The following is a 13,723-nucleotide window of genomic DNA, read 5'->3' on the forward strand; positions in this document are numbered from 1 at the left end:
GCCGCACTCATCCAAAGTAGATTGTAACTACGCTTCACATCACCTAAAGTAGTTTGGACTAGTAACGTGTTATATTATATCATGATAATATCACATACATATATATCTATCACATGGTCTAAAGTTTGGTTAACTTATCAGCTCAATTGAAAATAAAGTTTACCAACAAATATTCCATACAAAGGTTTCACAGGTAGGATGGAGCTAATGTTAGGAAAAGTATTGACTTTAAAACTGGAATCAAATCGTTTTTCATAGGTAATTTGCCCATGTTTGGACGTAATTTATTCTTCAACACTGTTCCATAAACACTAAAGCCTGAATTCCCCAAGTAAAAAGAAAGTATGTCAAAATATGGTCAAATTACATGAAGAAGGCAATAATACAAATTTTTAAAAAGAAAGAAAAAAAAGAAAAGAAAAGGGGGGACCCCCAACCCATGTAGCTGAGACACCTCACAGTAAGTAGACCAATGTGGCTCTTGCTTGTGAACGGTGCATCAACTACCCGCCGAAACGGTGGGTTGGGAGTCCCCCCTGGGATCATTTCGTCCGTAAAATTGTATACAATATAAAATAGTACAGTAAAATATCTACAAAATTTACATAAACAAATCTAGGAGACCTCAAAGCTCGTCTTCTGGGGAATGAGGTTGAAGGAAACGTCTTGCTATATAACATGTATCAAGGCTATATAACATGTATCAAGGCTATCTGGCAGAGTGGTTAGAACGTCCACCTTTGGAGCAGAAGTTCCAGGGTTCGAACCCCTCAACCCTAATGTCATCCAGTCTAGGGATGTATCTAAGGATCCGTTGGGTCTGGTGAAATTACAAATCTGTGTAATTTTTCCTCGGTTGACTGGAATTATTGAAAAATCGTGAGTGGGTAGGGCAAAAAAAGTTAAAAAACCTTTTTATGGTACCTGTTTTACATTGTAGTGCATTATTACGGTGCAATTTTAGTAATTAGTATTATACTATGTACAAAATCACTGCACAACTTTGAACTTTTAAAAGTATTTCGTTGAAATTTTGAGCGCTCGATTTCCGTAATATCAGTGATCAGATATAGTGTAAATTTGTGAAAATATGCGCGGCACAGCCATCAACTGTACCGTCTATAATTGATAATGATGAACCTGGGTCAGACAGCGTCTGAAAAACTTAATAAATAAATCCAATTATTACATGGCAATCAAAAATTAAAATATCAACAATTTAAATGTAAATGCACGCAAAAATAAAAATAGTTAATTAAAGATTTGTTTAATTTATTTCATTGCATTGAGTAGAAATATTTAAAAAAATAATAAAAATTTTCCCTTGTTACTTTTAAAAAGTCAATAGCAAAGTATTAATATATAATAATAATAAATAATGATGTATGCACGAGTGAATAAAACATAATAATAATATAATATAAACTACGTCCACAATCCATGATCACGCAGAGTAGACGCGCGCATAAAAATAAGTTGTGTTCAAATCATCTCGCGCTTGTTAACAAATATTTTCGGCATTGGATAAACATTCGATAATTCTATTGTGTGAACTCATAGACAGATTGTAGCTTCATATTCTCAAATGAGCGGTAAGGCTATGTATTCCGGAAATTGCATCGTTATTTCCATTTGTTCCGTTTGATCTTTGTTATCGCTTTTAACCCCATCTTTGGGAATTTATCTCACCCGGATGCGTGCTCATCGATGTATTAAACGTCGTGGCCAAATTTTGGTCAACGCTTGGAAACGGAGTTTGTTTTGAATCACTAATATTCATACAGCGGTCTTTTCCTATTTTTAACATTATATTGATGAATTGTTATAATGGTTAAAAAATTTTGAATTTTGTTTTTCTAAAACGTTTCCCTCTAGAGTCTAGGCGTGAGATGTCCGTTACATGTCTAGTTTTCAAGTTTCGACAAAATAAATATTGCAGTTTTTGAATTAATTTCATCTTTGTTGTGATGAATATGTTTTGTGTTTTACATTCAACTTTCGACCAGTACCCTGATCAAACACATAGGACACCTTAAAACAAGAGGATCTCCTTCGTAGTGTCAGTAAGATTAGCTTTTAGCCTCCGCATACTTTTATTGCACTTGCTGCTTTTCAGGTTTACAATTTTAAATGAAAACTGTTTTATTGCGTGGTTTATGCTAGGTATAAGACTATCATGCCCTACAATGTGTTGTTTACTTCATGATTCTATAATACTCATAATGTATTGACCTTAAATATCGTTAAAGGCCCTGTATGTTCCAGGATTCATCTCTTCATTTGTTTGTCTTAGCAATTATCTGTTTTTTTTACTTCATTACAACTATGAACTGTAAAAGAACTGTAAAGTGTAAACTGTATATTCGTACCAGATGTGACGGTGAAACCTTCTACAGTAAGTTTTTTTCTACAACTCTTTGTCCAACAAAAATTTATGTATTTTATGATCTAGGGAGTGTTTAGCAAGTTCAGGTTCAAATCACATATTGCAGCAGACTTTTTACTCCTCTAGCTCTTCATCCCATGATTGAAATGATGCATGTTCTGACGAAAGTCATTACATCACTGTTCATTAATTAGCATCAGCATAACGGCCACTTTCCTTCATCCCCCATGATGCTGACGTTATATCTGAACCCTCCCTCATAGAAACCGTTTGTCGACCTTTGTCCTTTTGCCTTGTGCGAGAACATATTTGTTTGGTAGAATATTGGTACAATAGTGCAAGTGTACAGCATTGGACCATTCTCTGTCACGTGTTCGATACTAGAACCTATATTACGTAGTGTGAAATATCTGTTATAATTACAAATTATATCTAGTGAGTCACACACCCTGCAATCTGGCGACTAGTTGCAGTTCAGGTACACGTACTCAAGTTCGACACGCACTCTAGTCTGACACGTACTCTGTCGAACTAAAGTGCGCTACCTGGACTCAAGGTCGACAAGAGAACTTCGACTGTCAAACTAGAGTTTTGAAATCTCCGATCTCAATCAACGATCCTTTACGAGCTTGTAATATATTCGTTTGTTTGTTTTCCACTTGTCTCATGCTGTTCAATTATGTGTGAATGTAATATCTGTAATCCATATTTATGAACATTTAATTGACCTCAGACTCAATTGTTAGTAAGCAGAATTGTAGACTTAGCGGAGAGATAAAAGACTATCGTGATCGTGATAACTCGTACTCCGTTTTACAGATCTACATTTTAGAGTACGCTTTATAAATATCTACCACGTAGTACGTACCACACTTTATATTATCACAAACGACAAGTAACCGAGTACCGGTCTAGAGATTTGGCTGCTGAACCGGAAACATTCGGATATCAATCTATTTTCCTGTTAGCTAGACCAGAACCGAGTGGCAAACAGGAGAAGTTCGTCAGGGGAGATATCTGGCGAACTATAGTACGTGTCGAACTATAGTACGTGTCGAACTAGAGTACGTGTCGAACTAGAGTACGTGTCGAACTAGAGTACGTGTCGAACTAGAGTACGTGTCGAACTAGAGTACGTGTCGAACTATAGTACGTGTCGAACTATAGTACGTGTCGAACTATAGTACGTGTCGAACTATAGTACGTGTCGAACTATAGTACGTGTCGAACTATAGTACGTGTCGAACTATAGTACGTGTCGAACTAGAGTACGTGTCGAACTAGAGTACGTGTCGAACTAGAGTACGTGTCGAACTAGAGTACGTGTCGAACTAGAGTACGTGTCGAACTATAGTACGTGTCGAACTAGAGTACGTGTCGAACTATAGTACGTGTCGAACTAGAGTACGTGTCGAACTAGAGTACGTGTTGAACTATAGTACGTGTCGAACTATAGTACGTGTCGAACTATAGTACGTGTCGAACTATAGTACGTGTCGAACTATAGTACGTGTCGAACTATAGTACGTGTCGAACTATAGTACGTGTCGAACTAGAGTACGTGTCGAACTATAGTACGTGTCGAACTATAGTACGTGTCGAACTATAGTACGTGTCGAACTAGAGTACGTGTCGAACTAGAGTACGTGTCGAACTATAGTACGTGTCGAACTATAGTACGTGTCGAACTATAGTACGTGTCGAACTATAGTACGTGTCGAACTATAGTACGTGGATCTGCAGTTCATTTCCAGTTTGCTCCAGATGTTTCTGGAACATAAGAAAGACTCCTGTTTTACAATTCGTGTTAACAATTGCTGCCCGGTCTGCCATAATTTTATCGTGCTTATAATTTGCTTTGTCTTATTTAGAGCTCTTTGTCTTTCTTATTATGAGCGGATCATGGGGCCGGTTTTCAACTGTCATCAGAGTCATCTCATATGAGAGCAGACTTCGGAAGCAAGCTAACCGGAAGCAAGCTAACCGGCTGGTGTGTACTGTGTTGACTGAACAGTTTGGAAAATGGTTGAGATAGTGGTCCAATATAATAGCCATACACCACCCTGTAAACTGATGAATATTATGTTTAAAGTGTAGTTACAAAAATCTGTTTCTTGACATTAAAATGACTGACGAGAGCAGCTCTGATAATAAACTAACTAAAATCTCAGTATGACAAGTTTGAGTAATCAGCCCGAGTTGCCTCTGAGGATAGCAGTGTTATTTTTAGCTGGCGTCGTGTTCTCTCTACTGTTCTCCACCTTATTGATTCAACGAGAGGTGAGATCAACTTTATCAAATTTATTTAGTGTTTAATGTTGGACTTGTCAATTACTTTGGACAGCTTTTAGACCAAAGAATGTGTCTCAGATGCATTTCAGTGTGAATATTTCGAATATTTATAAGGTCATGGGTGAATCATCATTCGATTCGCTCTACTTACGTACCGTCTAGCTATTTCAACGTGTAGGCTGTCGGCCAATGTTTAAACATTTAAAAACTTTCCGCTTTAATAATTTGGTTTTCCCAGAAATATAAAATCCGTTATCAACCTGCACCAGAATAACTTCCCCTCACACCCTCTCCTAACCCTCACACCCTCTCCTAACCCTCACACCCTCTCCTAACCCTCACACCCTCTCCTAACCCTCACACCCTCTCCTAACCCTCACACCCCCTCCTAACCCTCACACCCTCTCCTAACCCTCACACCCTCTCCTAACCCTCACACCCTCTCCTACCCCTCACACCCTCTCCTAACCCTCACACCCTCTCCTAACCCTCACACCCTCTCCTAACCCTCACACCCTCTCCTAACCCTCACACCCTCTCCTAACCCTCACACCCTCTCCTAACCCTCACACCCTCTCCTAACCCTCACACCCTCTCCTAACCCTCACACCCTCTCCTAACCCTCACACCCTCTCCTAACCCTCACACCCTCTCCTAACCCTCACACCCTCTCCTTCCCCTCACACCCTCTCCTAACCCTCACACCCTCTCCTAACCCTCACACCCTCTCCTAACCCTCACACCCTCTCCTAACCCTCACACCCTCTCCTAACCCTCACACCCTCTCCTAACCCTCACACCCTCTCCTAACCCTCACACCCTCTCCTAACCCTCACACCCTCTCCTAACCCTCACACCCTCTCCTAACCCTCACACCCTCTCCTAACCCTCACACCCTCTCCTAACCCTCACACCCTCTCCTAACCCTCACACCCTCTCCTAACCCTCACACCCTCTCCTAACCCTCACACCCTCTCCTAACCCTCACACCCTCTCCTAACCCTCACACCCTCTCCTAACCCTCACACCCTCTCCTAACCCTCACACCCTCTCCTAACCCTCACACCCTCTCCTAACCCTCACACCCTCTCCTAACCCTCACACCCTCTCCTAACCCTCACACCCTCTCCTAACCCTCACACCCTCTCCTAACCCTCACACCCTCTCCTAACCCTCACACCCTCTCCTAACCCTCACACCCTCTCCTAACCCTCACACCCCCTCCTAACCCTCACACCCTCTCCTAACCCTCACACCCCCTCCTAACCCGCACACCCTCTCCTAACCAGTGGTTACTAGGTTACTAGGTTACTAGCTGGTTACTAGTGGTTACTAGTGGTTACTATGGTTACCCTCACACCCTCTCCTAACCAGGTGACATCACTACCAACAGAGCTGCTGAACGACATGGTGTCCTCCGCGTGGTGGGTTCCTATAGCTGCAGGGATACTGTCTCTCTGTGTCGGCATGCTCTACCCCACCGTTAGTAAACATTTCATCCTTAATAAGATTAGTGGCTCGTTTTTAAATCATTTGTTGGATTTTGCAGTAATTATGTTATTCTGCAGAAGGTGCGCATCTTGTCGGAAATCATAAAAATTTGCATACAAATAATTTATGGTTTTAGGTTACAAATGTACAAATTAAGCTCCACCCTTTGGTCTTTTCCTCTCAAACATCAGAATTCAGTCTTGAAGTAACCCATATTTAGAGTATATTTGTATAAATGTAAATCAAGTCTAAGAACACTGAACACTGAACACTGAACAGCCGCTGCATATTTTGGTAAAGTTATGCACACCATCAGTAAATTCGTCTTACTCTGCGCCCTTCATGTCCCATTTCTTCGATTTTCCACTCTCTAATTTATTGAGAAAGTCCTCATAGTCCCTCACTGCACTGATTATCTTCTGAGACTTAAGACAGCAAGTAAATCCTTTCTGGTCCCCGTAATAAGCGCACCAATCCACTTCTGGGTGGTCAGCGAGTGAGCGCTGCGCAGCGCACCAATCCACCTCTGGGTGGTCAGCGAGTGAGCGCTGCGCAGCGCTGATCTCCAGTTTGGAGTGCTGGTCCTGAACAGCTGTAGTGATAGAACAGGGTAGAGTTGTTAAAGAGTGAGGGTTAGGAGGTGAGATCTGCAGGAGGTGGATGTTATTCAAAAGCTCTGCTGAGTGGTCCTCTACATGATACGCATGGGAGTTGTAGCTGAGATCTGTCATTATGTTAGTCGTTGTGTCTGGAAACCGTTGCTCGTACAGTTCTACCTGCAATTTGTAACTGTCATGTTTTATATCAATATTTCTCAAATTTCCATGTTCATTCATCTGGTTACTATTAGGCAGTAGCAGTAGAGAGGCTATCACTACAAAGCTACAACATTTGACATAAATAGTTCTCAACTTTGCTGAAAAAGCAATATTTTGTTACCTTATGTTGTAGTTTGGCTATGTTTTTACCTTGTGTTGTAGTTTGGCTATGTTTTTACCTTGTGTTGTAGTTTGGCTATGTTTTTAGCCAGTCTTCTGTTATCACTCCTCAATAATCCAGCTAACTGTTTACAATAAAGTTCCTGCTTCCCCAACTTCCTCTCCAATCTCACCACTCTCTCTTGAAGTACAGCTTGCCTACCAGCGAGTAGATAGTACTCTGCCTGCATGTCTGTCTCTAGTGTGCTATCATGTGGTGTTGGGGCGGATCTATCTGCTAACTCCTCTAAACTGAAGATACGACGGTTGCTGTCTACTTTATACGAAGGCTGAGTTACTATCACTCTAGGCCGGGTACTGGGTGTAGCTGTGTTGCTAATGTTGGGGTTCGTCTCACACCCGCAGGGGTGTTTGAGTCGTGAGGATTTACGTCTAAACAAACTACTCATCGTGCAACAAAGGAAAACAGGACGAGTGTCGTTACCCATGGTCTAAATTAGTTCTTGCTGGCTGTGTTGCTACTGCTAATTGATCACTCGTATTATATCTTTATATTCCATCATTTTACCTAATTACTTCCTTGTTGCAATCAACTGGTGTAACTGTGGGGTGTACTGAATATTTGGGGTAGTTAGAAAATCTAAATTAAACCAATTGAGTGGTTAGGACGTAGCACTTAGGACGAAGTCGTGTACGTTAAGTAAAACACTTGATCACTGATCAGCAGCTAATATAGACTGCTTGCGAAATCCGAAGTTTAATAGAAATGTATGTTGTGAATGTAACGAAGTTTCGCGAAGGAATAAATATAATACTTCACATAATATATATTTTGTAAATATGTACATGTAAAGCCAATTAAATCAACAATACTGTAAACCTGAAGTAGTACTTTTAACACTCAATATTTCAACACAACAAGCAAATGTTAAACACCAGTGTAAATACATTCCTATTTAAAATCCTAACATTCTACATTCGCTTCAGGTTGACAGTATTTACGGTACAAAACCAGTGTTACAGTGTGATTGGTCCAATCTCATTCGCTGCTCCATCATTTTCTTCGGCATAAACCACGCCTGCATGGTATGTAGCAGTTACATACCGTAACATTGCAACATGTTTGTTTGTTAAACTTTAACCTCTTCCTAATTGGCCATCTGCCAACACTTCTTCATTTTCAAACAAAACCACGCAATATATCATATATATATATATACTGTACAGTGTACAGTGTACACTGGAAATGAGAACTGCAGTGCACTGGCACTGACTTTAATGAAGTTGAAAAATAACAACTGAATATTTTTAGAAACTGGACTACATGAACAGCATGCAGCTATCAGTAACACTTGGGGTCCTGTCTATAACGATGTGGTGGTTGTTCGACAGGACAGTGTCCGGCCTGGTTGTGGGTCTCGTCTCCACCATCGTCTTCATATCTGTCTCCCAGTTCTTTGTCTATCACGGCTTTGCCAGGTATGTGTTTAACTGCTTTCATCTTTCATCTTTAAATAACATTTTTATTAAATAAAAGTTCTAAAAACAATGCCTAAGTCTAATTGTTCCCTAAAACAAATAACTGAATGTCAAAGCTTCTGTAGTTTCTGCCAATATCTTTTGTCATATAAGGTCATTTCATTTAATTTCATTTCATTTCATAAATATAATAAATTACTAGTGTAACCCGTGCCTTCGGCCGGGACTTCACTATCGCAGTTGAATTGGAAAAATTATAAAAGGTGCGAAAGCTTGAACTCGCCCAGTCGAAACCGGCAGCATTATAGTCAATTTAATTCTGAGCGCCCAACGGCCAACACGGATCCAATAGTAATACGTAAACTAGGCAATCTTGCGTCCTCTGGCTCTACTACCAAATTACCTTAAATTATATGCCAGAGCTGTAATTAGGGGAGCTGTAAATGGGGAGAGATAGTGTGAGAGAGAGTGTGAGAAAAAGTGAGACACTTTAGTACCACATTTGGGGAACAAAACCATCAATTAAACCACTTACCGCCGGCCGATTTAGAAAAGCTTTGCTTATCAACTTCGTCAGAGTTTTGTATAAACTTTACCGAAAAAACCAGTCCCACAACTCTTACCGTTTTCTTGATAAAGCCACTCGAAATTACCCACAGACCACACACATTTTGGGATTATTAGTATAGATAGCAAAAATATCATAATTTTGTATTATTATTAAACGATGGACATTTTGTAAGGAAGCAAACTATAAAGATTTGTTAGCCATCTCTTCAGAAACATCGCAAATCTTTATTTGTGCAGCTTTAACATGATCCTTATTCCTTAGTCACATTATAGTTGATTTTTGGCCCGAGTCCACAAAAACCGGATAGTTATCTCGTTTCTGGTAAATAAAGACTTAACTTTGTAAAGACCTTATATTTTTAAATAAACTAAGTGGCGCCTTTAGAAACACCCTGTAAACATCTGACATACTTATTACTGATATATAGTGTTTTAATTGCCGAGAGAAGATATAATAGAGATGAACCCGGATATTCACATATTTACGGGTGCATTAAACTAAAATAGTTTACACTTAGTTTAACTTCTAATAGTCTTGATTTTTGAGATAATATCCGGTAATAGAGACTAGGTAGGACAACTGGACAAGTGAAACTACTATTAAGGAGGAAACGCTAAACAGTAGTAAACAGTAGTTTAAACTTCTAAACAGTAGTTTCACCTGTCCTACCTAGTCCCTACTACCGGATATTATCTCAAAAATCATTATCTTATCATGAGACTGATAAACAGCGAACCTCTCCAAAATCTTATATTTCTAATAGTCTATTATAAATCTTATATTTCTAATAGTCTATTATAAATAATACTTTCTAATAGTCTATTATATATAATACTAGACAGTCTACTGTTGTTATGTATTTCCGGTTAAGTGAATATTGTAGAAATGTCAGGAGACGTACGTGTTTATAATACGATGTGGAATACTGAGTAGTTTACTGAGGACAGCGATAACTTGTAGGTACCAGCTATTTATAGAACTAATCTGCAGTCAGTGTAACTTGTAAACGCTAGCATTCTATTCCAATGATGAAAACATTGTGCAAGGTTTTCAGAAGGTTTTCACGAAAGTTATCACTTATCTGACTCTTCTTGAGAAGGATCCTCTTAAAAGAGTATTTGCAAATTTGTATTTAAAGATCAGATCACAAGTTGCAGTCTAATTTTGCCCAGATCATCAGCCCAGTCTATCCTTGTGAAACTAAAAGATTAAACCAATGTTAGAGTTTGGACTAGGATTAGACCAATGTTAGAGTTTGGACTAGGATTAGGTTTAGGTGTAAGCAAAAGTGTTGGTGTAAGCAAAAGTGTTGGTGTAAGGCTTAATGCTTATAGGCTATAATCTAATTTTAGAATCTCGAGTGAGGATTCCTCACTCGAGATTCTAAAATCCTCACTGAGGAATGCAGATGCTGTCAGCTGTGGGATAAAATGTGGGAAATTGGGAAATTCTTTACCTGCACCCTTTAATCTACCCACTAAATAGTGTCATTTTGGGTGGGATCATTCTTAACACTATATAAATCACAAATAAGATAAATTACACATAACAATTACACGGATTAAATAACACATTGATTAGATGAAATATAAATTTTATATAACAAATCGAATAGTAACACATCTCCTATTTCAGTTATAAGGCACCAGATTTCTTCTTGCTGCGATCCTGGATCCCCTCCCTAATATTCAGCGCAGTCATAACGTTTGGTACTATCGGCCGACAGCTCTCTGCCTTCGTAAGTACTTTATACCCACTCGCTAAGAACATTAGTACATTATACATATATCTGTTCGTGTTTACGAAAAGTACATTATGTTTTGTACAATAGCATTATGAGCTGTACAATAGCAGCATTAGCAGAGATATAAACATGTAATTTATTGTGCAGCCTGTAACCCAGTGTAGTGACATCACACTGGGGTTACAGTTACCACCTTCAACATTACTCCTGTAACAAATATCGCATTCCTTTGTTATCACATATCTTTGAACTGAAATAACAGCTCCTAACTTCAATACCACATATTTTAAATTTGAATTCCAAATCACTGCTTATATTGGACCCTATAAGATATCCCTCCTTATACACACTGTGTGTTATAACTTACATAACTCAATAAGTGTTAAGTTTAATACTGGCTACAGCAGGTTTTAGGGCCTGGTTATACACGTCACCTTACCTTGTGCAAATGTGCACGTCACCCCTCTAAATATTTCTGATTAGTTATAACTAGAATACATATATTCTTTATTATTATATGTATATTACACATATTACGGGATATGACACGTACTGCATATTTATTATTTAAATGCTTTTAGTTATTTTTAGATGCATATTCACGTGTATTGCATTACATTTTACTTTCTCAAATATTTGCAATATTTCAGAGATTTACACACAGCCACGAAGATTGAAATCAGTTTCTTAAGAAACAACGCAAAAACACTACACTAGATAGAAGCATTCAGAGTTAAACAGATGAAATCATAAGCAGTCAACGTTAACAAGATCACAATATTTTGTCATCCAGAATAATCATCGGCACGTTGAAGATCACGACGGGTTGTGATGAGAAGTGTGACAGAGGTTTGAAATTAGATAACATTTACGGAACCTTTCCATTTCTATTGAATTAGAACTGTGTAGCTTTTCGGATTCGGATCATTTTATACGATATATCGAATTTTACATTCTTATTGGGCATGTTGTCCGGAAATTTGTTTTTAATAAAACGAAAATATTTTTATTTTTGCTCTGGGCCGATCTTTTTATTCAAGGTAACCGTGCTAAGTCTTATATATTAATTAATAATATCAATAATAATATCAATATATATAATATATCTTCTTTTCTTATTAATATAGGTTAAGTTTAATATTACTTTAAAATTTAAGTTGAATACAGTATGTTCTACTTTCTAGGCAGTCCCTGGGTTAAAAGTGCAGTATTAAATAATACCATTTATGTTGGTTATCAATTTTAGTTATGAAATTTAGTTATTAGTTTGAGTTATCAATCTCTGATAGCCATGGTAACCTTATAAATAATAAGTTCTGTTTTATTAATCCTCATAATCATGATAATAATGATAGTGGTAAATGTAAGTTTTGGTTATAATAGTTCAATTCTACATGGTGTCCACAAGCATTTCATGTTCTCAGGAATTCTCTTCAGAAATACATAGTTAACATAGTCTTTAGATTTCATGATATTAGGTGCAAAGACATGATTGTTTTGTTTGGAAAGTGACCGCTTTATTATTGTGTGGTATCATCATATTCATCAAGGTAGAATTTATGATTATAATGTATGATAAATATCACTGTTCTTTGGTTTAATAATTCCAAAACTAAAGCATGCATCTCATCTTATTGTTGATTATTTCTTTAAATATCTTCCATAGAGGGGTTTACATTTGAATTATTTGACAGTGACTCACTTCACAGACATGAGTCTGTGTGCATGAAGCATTTTTAGGAGTACACTGAATATTTTAATCTTATTTGAAAATTGTTACTGTATATTAATTTATTTTTGATGTACTTGAATTAAGTCTATTTTCTGTGCAGTTTACATTTATTTCGGCACGTTCAAGGACTGGAGGTGAAATTTAAAATTAGCTGATATCAGATTATCAGGTTATCCGACGGTAATTTCCGTTTAGGGGACGTTTTCCAAGAAATAAGTGTGCTCGGTTGTTCTGGTTCCCTGCCACGTGAAAACTTTTAACATTTTAATTTGAGATAAGATTGCAGTGCCAAGAATTGAAAAAAAACATGGAGCCACGAATACTCCGCTATCCTTTGAATTTAAAGTCTACAGCATGGTGCAGACGGCTGGCGCGAACACCTTACACTCGTACTGAGGGAGACCATTTTGCGCGCAAGCAGCGCTGTGGCTGCGCGTTTCATGCTAACGAAACAAAGATCATCCGAGTTGAATATCAGGTGATACTTGGAAGATGCAGTACGCCCACGTGCTAAATAGACTATAGTAGTTGTCGGACCGTGCACCTGCGAAGGTATATCACGCTACTTTGCGGGTATTCAACAGTATATGTAAATTGTAGCAGCTGGTCCACGTACTATCATGTAGCAAAGATGATCAGCTGACAGCTCATACTATTCATTGTTCATGATCTGGTGACTTTTGGGAAATGTTTCGCTCACCTCCTGTCATCTGATATGATGGTAAGCAATTCCTTCTCAGGGAGAGATGTTAAAATTTTTGGCTGTGATGGAAAGTAGAATCGTTGGTTCATGCATAGCAATCATAACTTACAGTTTGGTTACCGGAGGACTGCAGTGGGGGAGGGGGGAACTGGAGGACTGCAGGGGGAGGCGCCACTGGAGGACTACAGTGGGGGGGGGGCGCCTAATCTATATGTAATTATGAACACGATAGCCTGAGGTCCCCAGGTAAGAGGACTGCAGTGGGGGGGGGGGGGCCACCGAAGGACTGCAGTGGGGGGCCTGCGCTGGAGGACTGCAGGCTACTCTATGAAGCTCCAACCTGACAACCTCGTATTAGTTTTAAAAGACCCCGGATTCGTTTTAATA

General features: G+C 38.7%; 1 protein-coding gene across 1 annotated transcript; it reads left to right on the plus strand.

The window, feature by feature from the left end:
- The first annotated feature begins 4,555 nt into the window (after positions 1 to 4,555).
- On the plus strand, positions 4,556 to 12,712 carry LOC134810969 (insulin-induced gene 2 protein-like). The gene is made up of 6 exons (XM_063817667.1): positions 4,556 to 4,666; positions 6,053 to 6,160; positions 8,095 to 8,193; positions 8,420 to 8,586; positions 10,793 to 10,895; positions 11,552 to 12,712. The coding sequence occupies exons 1-6, from the start codon at positions 4,559 to 4,561 to the stop codon at positions 11,576 to 11,578; spliced, it is 612 nt and encodes a 203-aa protein (XP_063673737.1). The 5' UTR covers positions 4,556 to 4,558; the 3' UTR covers positions 11,579 to 12,712.
- The last annotated feature ends 1,011 nt before the right edge of the window (positions 12,713 to 13,723 follow it).

This window comes from Bolinopsis microptera, chromosome 1 (assembly GCF_026151205.1).
Source record: "Bolinopsis microptera isolate Bmic1 chromosome 1, MBARI_Bmic_1.0, whole genome shotgun sequence".
NCBI classification, from domain to species: domain Eukaryota; kingdom Metazoa; phylum Ctenophora; class Tentaculata; order Lobata; family Bolinopsidae; genus Bolinopsis; species Bolinopsis microptera.